The sequence below is a fragment of the Mesoplodon bidens genome (genome assembly GCF_964165515.1).
Source record: "Mesoplodon bidens genome assembly, chromosome: 18".
Classification (NCBI taxonomy): domain Eukaryota; kingdom Metazoa; phylum Chordata; class Mammalia; order Artiodactyla; family Ziphiidae; genus Mesoplodon; species Mesoplodon bidens.
In genome coordinates, this window is record NC_138175.1 from 7,259,109 (window position 1) to 7,275,515 (window position 16,407).

The following is a 16,407-nucleotide window of genomic DNA, read 5'->3' on the forward strand; positions in this document are numbered from 1 at the left end:
CATCTCTGTACTGGGCACCACCTAGTTACATTATATTGTACTGCCACGGTCTCTGAGGGAGGAAAACATTTGGGTGTGCTGTGGGTTAGGTAAACACTCGCTAAATATTGATGCATGCATAATTAGACTGACTAAAATAATCCTGGCATAAAATTACCCTCACGGTTGGAGGAGAGACAAAATGAAGTAATTTGAACATGAAAATTAATACATGTCGACCCTCGGTTTTCAATGCAGCTAAATGAAAACCACTTATTATTCAAACCTCACTTTCCCTCCTGCTTTGTACTTTTATCTCCTTGCCCTAAGAAAGAAGGAGGGGACAGGAATGTCCCAGTGGAAAAGCCATCCTATCTAGATGGTGGAGCAAGAGAATTATGTTTATTTTTCTACGGCAATGGCTCCTAAACTTTTACATGTATTGATTTTGCCACCCATGACACAGTTTCATGGGCATATCTGGGGTAACAGGCCATCCTGTCCTCTCCCACTCAAACAACATTGAAATTATGAAACTGGCATTATTGCAGTTGTAATCTTTTTTAAGTAATAGCTTTTTTGAGCTACAATCCACAAATCATACAATTCGCCCATTTAAAGTATACAAATCAGTGGTTTTTAGTATTCACAGAGTTATGCAACCATCACCACATTTCATCACCCCAAAAATACGTACTGGTATTTCCTGGGATCAGTTTCCAAATAAACTACTTGCACTTGAATCCTTGCCTCAAGGTCTGCTTCTGGGGAAGCTCAAACTTGGACATGTTGTTTTCTCTCACAATCCAATAGCCAGAATTCCTTGCAAAGCCTATTCTGAGATTCATCACCCCCTCCTAAGAGGACTCCTCATATACAAGAAGGAAATATTGATGGGGTTTGTTCTTCATTTCCTGAAAGGAATTCAAAAGAAGCAGGTCTGGAGCAGATGTCTCCTGGAGGACAATCCCCAGTCATTGTGGGGATGAGCGTCTTTTATAACCGGCTTGTTGCACAGCAGTGGGGAATGGGCAGCTGAATGATAAACGTAACTGCTGTGGTTGTCATTCCTAGGATTGTCTTACCTCTCACTGCATTGTCCCATGCTTGGCATGATGCTTAGAACACAGCAGGTGCCCAACACATGCTCTCATTTAATAAAGATATCCTTTGCAGACCAAGCTGAGTTCCAGTCCACAAGAAGGGAAGAAAGAGGGCAAGCAGTTTCTTTTTTAAGCTTGTGATGCAGAAATTGCACACATAACTTCCACTCACACTATTGGCAAAAACTTAGCCACATGCACACATCTAGCTTCGGGGGAGGCTGGTAAATGTTGTCTTTATTCTGGATGATCATGTGCTAACAAAACCCTATTATTACAGAAGAAGGGAAAGATATATTTTGGGTAACAACTAGCAGTCTTCCACAAAGCACACGTTGGTTTTGTTGGTTGGTGTAGTATGTTCTTTGGTTATATGCCAAGAATCCCTGCTCTTTAGAAAGCCACATCTGACATGTTCTATAATAATCTTTCTCTGTCCAGTGGTTGGGTGGGACTGATTCCCATCTGTGGTCGGCAGAATAAAGGCTCCTACAGATATCCAAGTCCTAATCCCTGGAACCTGTAAATATTACCTTCCATGGCAAAAGGGACTTTGCAGGTGTACTTGAGTTAAGGATCTTGAGACAGAGAGATTATCCTAGATTTTCTGGGTGGACCCTAAATGTAATTATAAGTATCTTTATAAGAGGGAGGCAAAGGAAGACTAAACTATAGAAGAGAGAGAAGGCCATGTGACAACAATGGGAGCAAAGAAGGACTTGAAGCCCTATGTTACTGACTTTGAAGATGGAGGAAGGTGCCAGGAGCCAAGGAATGCAAAGAATATGGCTCTGTAAACTGCAAAAGACAAGGAAACAAATTCTCCTCTAGACCCTCCAGAAGGAACCAGAGCTGCCAACACCTTGACTTTAGCCCAGTGAAATTAATTTCAGATTTACAGCCTCCAGAACTGTAAGATAATAAATGTGTACAGTTTTAACTCACCGAGTTTGTGGTAACTTGTTACAGTAGCCATAGGAAACAAATATACTATCTCAAGGCAGATGATAATCCAGTTCCAGTCAATCAGAATATATTATCTCCAGTGTTTGTTTAAGAGATAATCACATGACCCATGACTGTCCAATCACAGTCATCCCTGGGACTTTTGCCAAATGTAACAGAAAAAAATCGTCTTTCTCAAGGATCCAAGGATAAGGAAGTTGTTGGCTTTGGTTGCCAATGAATCCCATCTTGTTGCCCTAGGAAGAGAACCACTCAAACAGTAACAAGGGGAGCTGAGAGATGGGGAGACAGAACTCTGATGATGTTTGAGGCCCTGAAGCTAGATCCAACTTTTGAGCTTCCAGTTATAGGAGCCAATCATTTCTGCCTTTGATTTGCCTATATTGGGATGGATTTCTATGGTTTGCAACCCAAATAGACCTGATTAACATGGTTGGTATCTACAATCTTCAATCTCTGAAAACAGTAAAGAACAAAAGTGGCAGAGGTAAGCTTTGCTATCTCCGGGGGTCTTTTGTGACCTACTAAGAAAGCTCCAAATACCTGAGCCCTGAGCAGAGAACTGTTGGCCAAGATGCTCAAAATAACATGTAGTTTTAATTAGCACTATTTAAACTCTTAGTTTAATCAGAGAAAGAGAAAGAAAAACCATTGACCCAAATAGGATGCTTGATAATTCTGAGTAAGTGCTGTAAATGCTTATAAGAGAATGTTAAGATGCCTAATTGCTGAATAAATGAACTATAAACATTCATTTTGTTACTTGGAGAGTTCTTTAATATGTAATGGGGAAAAACAGTGTATGAAATGCCCTGTAAGTGATAAATGCTTGTTTCCTTTGCAATTGAAATTGAAATTTCCTTTCAATTCTTGAAACCATTAACCACCATTTAAATGTAACTTTTTTTTTCTATTTATTTCTCCCTTTTGAATCTTTTTCATTAGTGGAAGAAAATAGGTTTATCCAGGAGATAGAGCAGCATAGTAGAATGAGCATGGAGTGGAGAGGGATTTGGAGTCTGAAGCCTTGGCTTTTAACCCCAGCTTTGCCAATTACTAGATCTGTGACCTTGGGTAAGTTGCTGAATCTCACTTGGGTTCCAGGTGTAGCATGAGACTGCTGTCAGGAATCTCTTACGCATATCTGAGAGTTGTAGTGATAAACACCTTTTAAGGCAGTATCTCTCAGTCTTTACTGTGCATAGGAATTCCCTGGGGACTTCCAAATTTTGAAAGACTTTTGTGGATTCTTGTTACATTTGGAGTGGGACCCAAGATCTGCATTTTGAATAAGTTCCCAGGTGATGTTGATGTTGCTGCTTCACACTTTGGGGGTAACAAGGTTTAGGGTGTCTTCCAGGCTCACAATGATTTTCCTTCTCTAGAAACTGCCTCAGCTTTTAGTGGTGGGCTATTCATAGTTGTTCTTGTACCCCCTTGCCAAAGCTGATTACAGTAGAGGTGATTTCTGACCCAACCTCGGCCAAAAGAAGTTCTCACCTGCAAATCCGGTTTTGAACAGAGACAACCAGAGCTGGGACATTCATTCACTTGCTCATTCATTTGGCAGTTCTTTTCAAATTCTCTCTGTTCCAGATACTATAATGAGCAGTGGGGATATACCAGTCAATCAAGTGGGTCTCTGTGCTCATAGAGCATTCACTCTAGTAACATACAAGATAAATTCAGATAAGCTAAGTGCTTTGAAGTGATTCGCGAATTTCAAGGGTTACAGGAGACCGACTTTATTTTTATTTTTTTTTTTTTTGCGGTATGCGGGCCTCTCACTTCTGTGGCCTCTCCCGCTGCGGAGCACAGGCTCCGGACACGCAGGCCCAGCGGCCATGGCTCACGGGCCCAGACACTCCGCGGCATGTGGGATCTTCCCAGACCGGGGCACGAACTCGCGTCCCCTGCATCGGCAGGCGGACTCCCAACCACTGCGCCACCAGGGAAGCCCAGGAGACCGACTTTAAACAGGCGTGTTGGGGAAAGCCAAGCTCTGCCTTCCCTTTCTACGGTGACCCTGGAGACCACATGTTGAATACAATGTCGTAACAGATGAAAGAAGGCTGGGTCCCTTGTGATTGTGTGCAGAGGAGCCACTCACCCCTTCGCTGAAGGCTAATTGGACTGTGATGAGAGTGAGAAATAAACTTTTTTTTCTCATTAAACCACTGAGATTTCAGGGTTTATTTATTACAGAAGCTAGAACTGTTTACCATGAATACACAAATTGTTAAACTCTTTCTGAGATTCTAAAAGTTGCCCTTTTTCACTTAAATTAGCTAGAGCTATCCTCTACTACTTGAAACCCAAAGAACCTTAATGGATACACTTTCTGAGAGAATCTGATGAGCTAATAGGTATAGTAAAGTACAAAGTGTTGGCCATCTGTGAGGAACTATAACAGTAAACTGATTTTTCTGAAATGTATCCACTTTCTGGATATATTATTAGGGAGAAAAACTAAAAAAGCATTGACATATAAACTCATACTGAGGTCAGTTTCTTTCTCTGGTCATTTCTATCTTAGAGTTCTTATTCAGACCTTTACAAAATCAACTCACTAAATTGCAGTGGAAACTAAGGAAGTAATTATAAAGTTTATAATTTTCCCTTCAAACACAAGTGCTTAGATTTTAAAAGAGTCCTTGGTGGCATAATAATATTAACATTTAAATTTGCCACAATTCTTCTTATGGGCCAACAACATGCAGTAAATCTGGGCAACCCTTAGAGGACCCTGAAATTCCCCAAAGGAAATCTGTCTTACATACTGCATCCTTGGAGGAATCTTTTCTTCCTTGGCTACTGGTCTGAAGAGCATGTTGCTGGTCACCTAACCCCCTCACTAGCCTTCCTCTTCTCCTCTTCTAATCTTTGTACATCCAGGGCAGCCAGAGAAAAGCTGTTCCTTAAGACTACTTGGTACAACCATATCTCAGTCTCCTAAGACTTATGGCTGAACCCCAGTTGAGGACAAGACAGACAGACAGACAAGATCAGAGAGGCCAATACTGGGGACTTAGCTTTCCTCACATGGCCTTCATTAATTTTTATATCCCAGGGCTTGAGGTTTTCCTTGTGACTTTGTGGTCCCAGTGAAAATTAGCAGTAAATGACTTACTTCATATGAGCTTCTTTGATGAAATCCTTCCCAGCCAGGGGTCAATTCATGTGTGTGTGTGTGTGTGTGTGTGTGTGCGTGCGTGCGTGCGTGTGTGTGTGTGTCTGTCTGTATGTACACAGCGCCTGCAACTTTCCATAGAACCAGACTCCTCTGACAAGGAGACAAAATATTGGCCTCTCCGGGAGACTTCTGAATGTGGATGCCAACGTTCCTTTCTACATGGTTTTTTAAGTCTTTGGTTCCTTCAGCAACAAAGGTTAGTCGTAGCATCATTGCCTGCTCAGTGATCAGAAATGGAACTGTAAAAATAGGGAAAACATGGAAACTCAGAGAAAGAGATTTTAAAAGATACATGCGGAGTGAATATTCAGGAGTCTGGAGAGCCTCATCCATCCACCCATCCATTCATCCATACAAGCAATAACTGATTGAGCTGAGCCCCTCCTATTTATCAGGCACTGCCTGTGCTCAGCGTTGGGGGTACACAAAGACGGAGGTGCAAGTCTAAAGCAGAAATTGGAGGTAGTTACAGCAGTAGAAGTGCCCTGAAAGGGTTCCCGCGAAGCTGGAACACATGGGTTGGACACGTTGGGGAGATTCATGGAGTGAGCATGATGCATAGGTGACGGTGGACGAGCAACCTGCACATCATAGAGATGCCGAGACCTCCGCGCTTCCTAGAGAGGCCCGGAAGTGGAGCCGGGGGCCGGTCTGACGGCTCCGGCGCCGAGCGTGGGCGGCGGCGATCGTGAGAGGCCAGGTTTGCAAGTCTTCGAGCAGACCCGGCGTCGCTGTCGTTTTCTGCTGCTGTGAGTGGGCCTGGGGAGGGAGGGCCGCTCCTCCGCGGGGACCTGGGCCCGGCTGGCGGGGGCGCTCAGGCTCGTACGCGCGTCTGGGCCCGCGGAGGGCGACCCTGCCCGTACCTGCGCCGGGTGGCAGCCCAGGTGGGACGAGCCCACTGGCTTCTGGTACGGGGCGCGGTCGTGAGTGATGATGACCGAAGTCCTCCCCTTTTTAATTCTCTCGGATTCCAAGGAGCGGGGCTCAGCGTGGCTTTCTAGAATGTCGTGAAGGTCTCAAGCACAGGCTAGCTTCTGTTTCTCGTTTTCTTTCTTTCTTTTTTTTTTTTTTTTTGCGGTACGCGGGCCTCTCAGGCTCCGGACGCGCAGGCTCAGCGGCCATGGCTCACGGGCCCAGCCGCTCCGCGGCATGTGGGATCTTCCCGGACCGGGGCACGAACCCGTGTCCCCTGCATCGGCAGGCGGACTCTCAACCACTGCGCCACCAGGGAAGCCCTCGTTTTCTTTTTTTTTTTTAAGGTATCTGGGCCCCAAGCTCAGAGCTTTCAACAAGCATCTGTATCGAGCTAGACTTGATTCACATTTTTAATTTTCATCGCACTTTGGGGGTAAAGATTACCTTCTCTTGATGACAAATGATTCTGGTTTTCCATTTAAGTGGCCATGTAAGGTTACCATTTAAAATGAACGTATTTATTGTTAAAAGATAAGTAGTTTTAAATGGAACACAATAGGGAAGACATAGTATCAGAGATACCAGGTGTGACAGAAATTATGAACGTGGGAAGTGCACAACACTGCATTGTCCCAAGCCAGCTGGGGACTCCTACAGACCTGGCTTCAAGTCCTAGGTCCAGCTCAGCCACTGAGACCTGCATAATTTGTGGACCAGTTTGTTTGTTTGTTTCTTTTTAAAATATTTTTTTCCAACTTTACTAGGATATAATTGACGTATAACATTGTGTAATTTTAAGGTGTACAGTGTGATGACTTGTTACGCCTATATCGTGAAATAATAACCACAATAAGGTTAGTTAACATCTCCATCACCTCACAGAATTACAGTTTTTTTGTGTGTGTATGGTGAAAACTTTAAAGACCTACTCCTTTAGCAACTTTCAAGCATGTAATACAGTATCATTAAATATGGTCCCCATGCTGTATATTAGATCCCCAGAACTTAATTCTGTCTCATAACTGGAAGCTTAGATCCTTTGACCAACATTTCCTCATTTCCCCCATCCCGCAGCCCCTGGCAACCACCATTCTACTCTCTGTTTCTAGAGTTCAGCTTTTTTAAGATTCTTTATATGAATGATATCATGCAGTATTTGTCTTTGACTTATTTCACTTAGCACAGTGCCCTCAAGGTCCATTTGTGTTGTCACTAATGGTAGGATTTCCTTCCCTTTTCAATGGCTGAATAATATTCCATTGTGTGTGTGTATATATATACACACACACCACATTTCCTTTATCCATTCATCCATTAATGGGCACTTAGGTTGTTTCTGTGACTTAGCAATTGTGAATAATGCTGCAATGAATATGGGGGTGCAGGTACCTTTTCCAGGTAGTGATTTCATTTACTTTGGATATACTTATGTGTAGGCAAGGTCCTTAACCTCTAAGCATTTTCCTCATATCTGAAAAGCTGAGGATAATAACTACCTCAGAAGATCGTCCTGAGGCTTCAGTGGTAAACCTTAAAGCACCTAGCCCATAATAACTAATAAATGTAGCCATAGTTGTTATTTTCATTTTAGCAAGGAGGAAACAGGATCAGAGAGGTTCAGTGACTTTGCTAGGGTCACACAGGGAATTGGTGGGAGAACCGAGACTAGGACCCAGATTTTCTGATTTCTAACCTAGGAAGCTTATCCCTGCCTCTGAACTCTACCTCATGGGAGGGGATGGGGCGCCTCCTGCCTCCCCGCTGGAAATTGGAAGGACCCCTATCAGGTTGCAGAATATGTTAGCTGTTAAAGCCCCTACAGGACTCTGGTCAGCACTGACTTGGCTGCTTCAGGTCAGGGACTCTGCACAGCCCCGTGTGCTTATTGTGGTTGAGGCGTAAGCTGTGGAGTCAGACGCGCCTGGGTTCCAGTAGGTACAGCTCCCTAGGCTTGTATGGAGTTTATGTGGTAGTTTGGGAAGCAGGTGGGAAATACCAATTATAAAATTATGTAATTACTTTTATCATAAGCATCATGAATAATTGCAAGGATCTTTTGTGCAACAAATATCTAGGCAAAAGGAGTTTGAGTGGGTAACTGGATGAGAAGATAAGGTGATGAGAATTAGCTTCCCTGCCCACCGTCAGTTGTATTCAAAACTGTGTGTGCAAATACCACTGTTTGTCATGAGTATATCAACGTTCCACTTAATGCTGTGCCCTTAGTTTTCTTCCCAAATGTGTTTGGCCTTTTAGGTTTTGCACCTCACATCCTTTTACCTGTATCAGGGTGACTCTCCTTATTGTTTCTAACTACTTCTTCATCTTTATGGCCTTGACTGCTTTGTATTAAACACAAATAACTTTCAGATCACATATGGAACTTGAACAGCACCATTTCTAAGCCCTCTAGTCTCAATATACTTTCCTGGTCTCAATACAGTAAGAACACAGTTACCTTTTGCCTCTGGTCAGTACTTGGGCAGTAATTTAAAACACACCATCAAAGGGTTAAACTACCTGGAGATATTTTTACCTTCCTTAAAGTAAATACAGTAAATTTTTGTTTTTATGAAAGCCATCTTCAATTCTGCTCTCTGTTCCGTACTCTAGTGGCACCTAGGTTTGTATATTGCATTATAATACCAGAGAGTTAGTAGCATCTTCCTGTTGAACCCTGGAGATGAAGGAACTGTGTGCATGTTAAGGTTCTTATTACTGATCCTTCGCATTTAATTAGGTCTTTGTAAATCTAAAGTACTCCCAGTCATTTTTATGAGTTTCTTCTCATAATTTCCCTGTGAGATGTCAATTTTATTACCCTCCTTCTATCTTAGTATTATCAAGGGGTCAGGCAGATTTTAAATTTCATTTTTTCTTGTTTGTAATTAAGATTCCTTTTTTTGGATCGTGTACTTAACCTTAACCTGTATCTGCTAAAATGATGGCTCAGATCCAATGTGACCCTCCCCCCCGACCCAGAGGGAAGCAATTACTGAACAAAGCCACGTTTTGGAAGAGCCTTAAAGCAACTGAGATTATAAACACTGGTCTGAGTACCCAGCCCTAGAAGGAATCAGGTGGAAACTAATAAAACAGAAGCCATGAAATCTGAAAAACCAAGCAGCTGATTGAGAGAAAATTGTGTACCCTCTCTTTCTCCCCGCTGGCTTAGTGTTCATGGGAATTTCTTTTGGTTGTCGGCAAAATGTGTTTGCAGGGATTTTTCTGTGCTTGTTGACGCAGGGAACCAGGAAAGGAGGAGGTGGCCTCTGGGTGATACTGTTCGTTAATGGCTGGTCATCTGCGAAGGTTGCAGGCTTCTTTCATTGCTGTTTGTCTTATGAAATTATTACGTTTTCCTTACTTGTCACCACGCGTCTGACCCTGCAGATCAGGTCAGTTACACAAGTTCTTGCCCCAGATCATTCTGGAACAAGTTGGAAGGTAATGAGGAATAGCATGAATAGGCCTGACAGGTACTCTGAAGCATTGATAATTTGAACTTGTACATTCCTGGCATGATTGATGTGCACATGAGCCATGACTGACCTGGTCTTATGACTGGACCGGAATGTGCAGTTTTAAAAAACAAAGGACAATGAAAGATTAGGAAGAATTTCTGTTGGAAAATTTTTAACTGGACTCTTTGAGGCCTTGTTCATTTTCTGATTTCCTTACAGAGGAATTCTTGTGGAGATGCTAAGAATATGTTAACCTTTTTTATCTGGCATCCTCTTAAGGAAAACCCTGTTAACCAAACAGAGCATTTCTAAAACCCGTGTGGGCTGTTTTGGTGAATGACGTCACCTTCCTCAGACGTCACCTGGGCCCTGCCTGCTGCCGCCTCCTCATCCTCATTTCAGCTGAGCGCACTGGCATTTCCCCCTCATCAGCCCTTGCCTAGACTCTTTCCTCCTCCAGGGAAAGCTTAATCTTTCACAAGGACCAAAGTGAGCCCGATGTTCCGTAAACATACAAAGACCCTCTGTTGTCTAGAGCAGCGGTCCTCAGCCTTTTTGGCACCAGGGACCGGTTTCGTGGAAGACCATTTTTCCACGGACTGGGGGCCAGGGGCGGGGGCGATGGTTAAGGTGGTAACGCGATGGGGAGCCGCAGATGAAGCTTCACCCGCCCGCCCGCCGCTCACCTCCTGCCGTGCGGCCCAGTTCCTAACAGGCTGTGGACCGGTACTGGTCTGCAGTACAGGGGTTGGGGACCCCTGGTCTATAGAATAGAGTTCAGGCTCCCCCAAAGGGGATGCCAAGCTGTCTCCAAGCCGACTCCAGCCATCTTTCCGCCCTAAGTCACCAGCCACGCACTTCGGCTTCAGTTTGCACGCCCCGTATCGGTTGCCCAACACAAGCCCACCCTGTTGCTCTTCTGTTCATGTGTGATGCCCCCTCAGCCTGTAGTAGCCCTCTGCCTAGCCTCAGCCTGCCTCCGTCCTCCCGTTGTCCCCGGTCTGCTCTAGCGCCTACTCTTCAGTGAGGTCTTCTCGGACCTGCCCTTCAGAATCAATTTCTCCCGTCTCCCTTCGACCTCGGTGCTCCCCCGGCACCTGGTTTATACCAACATTATTGCAGTCATCTTGGTTTCTGCTTTTTGCCATGTACTTTAGGTATTTGCAGAAGCTTCTCTCCTCCAGCATAAGCTCCAGAATGCAGGAATTCTGTCTCATTTTGCTGTATGTCATTTTCACGCCAGGACTTTTCTTTTTAAGAGATAAGTTAAATTAAAATGGCAACATTGATTGGCATACATAATAACGACTCTTAGACACTGCAGTGCCCTGCATAATTTGTGCCCATCGTCATTTTACTAAATTGCGTGTATTATTTCACAGTGTTCAAAATCATCCATAAGTTCAACAAATACTTGTTGAGTATCTACTGTCTCCGAGGTTCTGGTGGGAATACGCCAGTGAGAAAGGCTGAAGGTCTCGGTTGTCATGGCACCTATTTTCTGTTGGAAGGAGATCGGTAGTCAAAAAGGAAACAAATAAATTTAGATAGTGAAATGTGCGATGGAGAAAACAAAGCAGCGCTTAGATAAGCTCTTGTAGAAGGGGTGATCAGAAACGCCTCTTTGCATTGAGTAAGTAGCCCTTGAGCAGACCTAAATATGAGAAGGATGCAGCCAGGCGAAGATCTGGTGCAGAGGTGGTTCACACAGGTGAAGCAAGACGTGTGTGTAGACCTCAGGGCACAGATGAGCTTGGCATCTTCAAAAAAGGGGAAAAGTTCAGGTGGCTGGAGGGTAGAGTACCAGTGGTGGAAGAGTGAGCTGAAGTCAGAGAAGGAGGTTGCCACCAGGTCATGATGGTGACAGTAAGAAGTCTGGGTTGAGATGTCAGTGACTGACATCTTTTGTGTTTGGAAGCAGCATCTGTTAACAAAGTCACGTGATTACATTAAATGGTGGAATTGACTACAGCAAGTTTTATGGCTACTCCAAATCCCAGTGGGAGTGGTCTGCCCTCCGAAACTAATAGAAACATAAGGTCACTGTTGGGTATATTAAAGGGGTGCCGAGACGTTCATTCTTTACGGGTTTTCTTGAAAGCACAACAGTGGCAATTGCTTCATCAAACCTTGGGACTCCATCAGCCATCCTCCACATCATTTTGCTCAGTTTTCCTAATATTTCTCACTCTTCTGCATACCCTCAAGCCACTGAGACAGTTACTTGCCGAATCTTGTCTTCAACTGTCACCAACTGATTTCTGCATGAATGATCTGATTGGCTTTCCTGGCGCTCAGATCTCCTTAGTAGAGTTTTCCAGAAGAACCCAGCAAACTTCTTGTAACCCTGTGCTTTTGAGAGACCTAATCATGGTATGTGGGAATGTAAGAGAAAAATCAAATCCCCAGACTCTAGAGCTTGAAGAAAAGGAAATTCAAGAAGTGACATCCGTGGAGCACCTGCGCTATGTCAGGCATTTTCCATACACTATCCCATTCGGTCTCCATAAGCCTGTGAGCTTAGCATTAGCTCCGCTTTTCAGATGCAGCAACAGGCACAGAGGGAGGAGCTTGTCCAAGTGATAGGGCTCTTGGTTGCTTGCAGTCTCCCTGACTAACCGCACCGCTGAGTGTCTCCAGTGACTTGAGTGAGTGTGTATGTGTGTGTATGTATTCCCAGCGCATTTGAGGACCTGCATGCCTCCTGCTCCATTTCTTCTTAAGTGGAAAGAGTTGAGTGGCCCACTTTTTGCTTGTTCTGTCTTGTTTTTGAGAGAAAGGGTTCTTGGAGCCTTGATAAAATAATAAAAAATATAAAATATAAAAATAATTATTATTTTAGCATAGAAGCGGAGGGAGGGAGAAGCAAGATCCCCATAGGTATTGAGCACATGCTGTACTTAGAAGATTTCCTGGGTGGGGGAACATGGTTTGCTACACAAAGGATGTTTTTGTCCCCCCCCAACACCTTTTTTTTTTTTTACGTATAGGGTTAATAAAACACCAGTTTCTTTTAATATTTATTTATTTATTTATTCATCCATTCATTCATTTATTCATTTATTTATTTATTTATGACTGCGTTGGGTCTCTGTTGCTGCGCGTGGGCTTTCTCTAGTGGCAGCCAGCAGGGGCTACTCTTCGTCGTGGTGCACGGGCTTCTCATTGCGGTGGCTTCTCTTGTTGCAGAGCACGGGCTCTAGGTGCATGGGCTTCAGTAGTTGTGGCTCGCAGGGTCAGTAGTTGTGGCTCACGGGCTCAGTTGTTGTGGCTCATGGGCTTAGTTGCTCCGTGGCATGTGGGATCTTCCCGGGCCAGGGCTTGAACCCATGTCCCCTGCATTGGCAGGAGGATTCTTAACCACGGCGCCACGAGGGAAGTCCCAAAACACCAGTATTAAACTGTGCTGTAGTGTGCTGTTTAAAAACAAAGATGTTGGAAATTGCTTTAAAGTTCTGTCCTGGATTTTTTTCTGGTGTGTGGGGAAAATGCCTCTCCCTACCAAATGTGAACGACTTCTTTTCAAAAAGGCTCTAATGTTTTCCGAGGATTCAGAATAATGCCTTACATTTGGAGAGTGCTTTGTGGTTTTCAAAGCACTCCTATGTACGTTATCTTATTTAACCTTCACATTGACCTTGCCAGGCAGTCAGGGCAGGTATTACTGTTCCCATGATTCATAGGAAGAAATGTGAAGCCCAAGAAGTGAAAGGAGGGGTGTGGGGAGGAGTTGGTTAATGTCACAAAGCCATGACGGGAACCCAGGTCTTAGCTTTTCTTTCTGCTAGAGCGTATTGCCTTTTTGTTTTTGTTAACCCCAAATGAGGGACGATCACATTCGCATCTGGATCAGTAACAGTGATGCATACTACTTTCTTATAGGTCCAGTTATCTTTGACTGCCATATATGGATTCCCAAAAATCTCTGAAGGAAACAGTCCTCGTTACGGGAGGAGCTGGCTATTTTGGCTTCCGGTCAGTGCATCTGCAAAATATGTCCATGGCATTATTTTATTGGTAGTTGCTGGGAAAAGTATAGCCTTCAGCTCACACTAATGCAGTGTAGACTTTTACGTGTTTGTACAGTGTTAAACCAGGAATGAACCGTGTTGCCCACGGCTCAGATACTGAAATGGAGAACTACAGGTACATTCTGCTTTAAGAAAAATTCTTTATAAAGCCATTGAATTTGGGAGGGGAGATATGCACACCACCGAAAACAATTTAACATAATCGCTGTTTTTTCACAATTACCTTATCATTCATAAATATTCTGAAGAATAGATGGTGGGTCCTAGAATGGGGGGTGGGGGAATGTCGACATCACCGTCTGTGAAGATAAAGCCTCTCTCATTTTAATTTAAGTGAATGTGAAGATTCTCATTTTTGACTATTTGCATAAGTAAGACTTGTACCAGTGAACATGTAAAGTGAGGAGCTCAGGATAAGCCAAGAAGACTGGGAAAATTATTTTACACACTTTTCCTCGGCACAGCTTAATAGTGCTTTGATCTAACTTTTACTCTTGCTTGTTTCAGCCTAGGCTGTGCTCTGAACCAGAAGGGAGTCCGTGTGATTCTGTTTGACATCAGCAGCCCTGCTCAAACCATTCCAGACGGAATCAAGTTTATACACGGAGACATCCGCCACCTCTCTGACATAGAGAAAGCCTTCCAGGATGTGGATGTCGCTTGTGTGTTCCATATTGCCTCTTATGGTATGTCAGGGCGCGAGCAACTGAATCGAAACCTGATTGAAGAAGTGAACGTGGGGGGCACAGACAACATCCTCCAGGCTTGCAGGAGGCGAGGGGTGCCAAGGTTAGTTTACACTAGCACTTTCAATGTCATCTTCGGAGGGCAAGTTATCAGAAATGGAGATGAATCTCTGCCTTACCTACCTCTTCACCTCCATCCTGATCACTACTCTCGGACCAAATCTGTTGCAGAGAAGAAGGTGCTGGAGGCCAATGGTACAGCCCTGGAAAGGAGTGATGGGGTCTTGAGAACCTGTGCTCTGAGGCCGGCTGGCATCTATGGGCCTGGAGAACAAAGGCACCTCCCCAGGATAGTAAGCTACATTGAGAAGGGCCTGTTCAAGTTTGTGTACGGAGACCCCAAGAGTCTGGTTGAATTTGTCCATGTGGATAACTTGGTGCAGGCTCACATTCTGGCTTCAGTGGCCCTGAAAGCTGACAAGGGCCACATTGCTTCTGGGCAGCCCTACTTCATCTCAGATGGCAGACCTGTGAACAACTTTGAGTTCTTCCGGCCTTTGGTTGAGGGCCTGGGCTACAAGTTCCCATCCATCCGCCTGCCCTTGACTCTCATCTACTACTTTGCTTTCCTAACGGAGACGGCCCACTTCATTCTGGGTCGACTGTACAACTTCCAGCCCTTCCTCACCCGCACCGAAGTTTACAAAACCGGCGTCACACACTATTTTAGCCTAGAGAAAGCCAAGAAGGAGCTAGGTTATGAGGCTCAGCCATTTGACCTCCAGGAAGTAATAGAATGGTTTAAAGCCCATGGTCATGGCAGAAGTCCTGGAAGTCGTGACTCTGAGTGTCTTGTTTGGGATGGGCTATTGGTCCTACTCTTGGTTATAGCGGTTCTTACATGGCTGCCACCTTCTGTGATTCTGTCAGTGTGAAGGAGGAGCTAGAAATAAGGAGCTGATCACACTTGCTGAGATGGTTTTCAAGAAACACAGGTTTGGGGCTTGGTGGTGTAGTGGTAAAGAATCCACCTGCCAATGCAGGGGACGTGGGTTCAAGCCCTGGTCCAGGAAGATCCCACATGCCGTGGAGCAACTAAGCCCGTGCACCACAACTACTGAGCCTGCACTCTAGAGCCCTCGAGCCACAACTGCTGAGCCCGCGTACCACAACTACTGAAGCCCGTGTGCCTAGAGCCCGTGCTCCGCAACAAGAGAAGCCACCACGGTGAGAAGCCCGCACACCTCAACAAAAATCAGCCCCCGCTCGCTGCAACTAGAGAAAGCCCACATGCAGCAATGAAGACCCAACGCAGCCAAAAATAAATAAATATAGAAAAAGAAAAAGAAACACAGGTTTGAAAAATAGATGGACAGACAGATAGATAGATACCTGGTGTCAGACTCCAAATCGCTGCTTAAGAATAGATTCTTGGATTAAGTTTCATTTCCCACCTCCTTGCACAAATCATGAAGGGAGAAATAGAAGCAAAAGAGGGAAGAGATATGGGGATATATGTATATGTATAACTGATTCACTTTGTTATAAAGCAGAAACTAACACACCATAGTAAAGCAATTATACTCCAATAAAGATGTTAAAAAAAAAAGATAAGTTTGAGATTTGGTTCTTTGGGTCCTTCTTCTTTGGATCAGTACAGTAGAAGTCATTCTGGAGCCATAGAGCTAAACTTGCTTAGATGGGAAATGTCTTGCTTGAATTTCTCAGAAGCCAAAAATGTACTTACTTCCATTCCATACACTCGGCGTCTGCTTCACGCGGGCTAAAACACGCACTGATACGGGAACGGCAGAATGCTAACAGGCTTGAAAATGTGTGAAAAACACCAACTGGGCTACGTCCCTACAGCCCAAGGCTCTGAGGAGATGGTGGTCGTCGCAGAGGAGGTATTTGCTGTTCACGGCGTGCGTTTTGGAAATTAGCTTTTGCCCTTTGTGATATAAGGGTGTTATGCCTTTGTGACCACATGGTAATGTTGATGTTGACACAAATAGACCTTTCTCTTGCCTCGCAGGTTTCTTTTGAGGGTTAAATTAGACAAGGCATATA

At 44.4% G+C, this 16,407-nt stretch overlaps 1 protein-coding gene across 1 annotated transcript; it reads left to right on the forward strand.

Annotated features, from left to right (window-relative positions):
- The first annotated feature begins 5,905 nt into the window (after positions 1-5,905).
- On the forward strand, positions 5,906-15,935 carry SDR42E1 (short chain dehydrogenase/reductase family 42E, member 1). The gene is made up of 3 exons (XM_081216572.1): positions 5,906-5,990; positions 13,503-13,595; positions 14,159-15,935. The coding sequence occupies exons 2-3, from the start codon at positions 13,528-13,530 to the stop codon at positions 15,270-15,272; spliced, it is 1,182 nt and encodes a 393-aa protein (XP_081072698.1). The 5' UTR covers positions 5,906-5,990; positions 13,503-13,527; the 3' UTR covers positions 15,273-15,935.
- Positions 15,936-16,407: the final 472 nt, after the last annotated feature.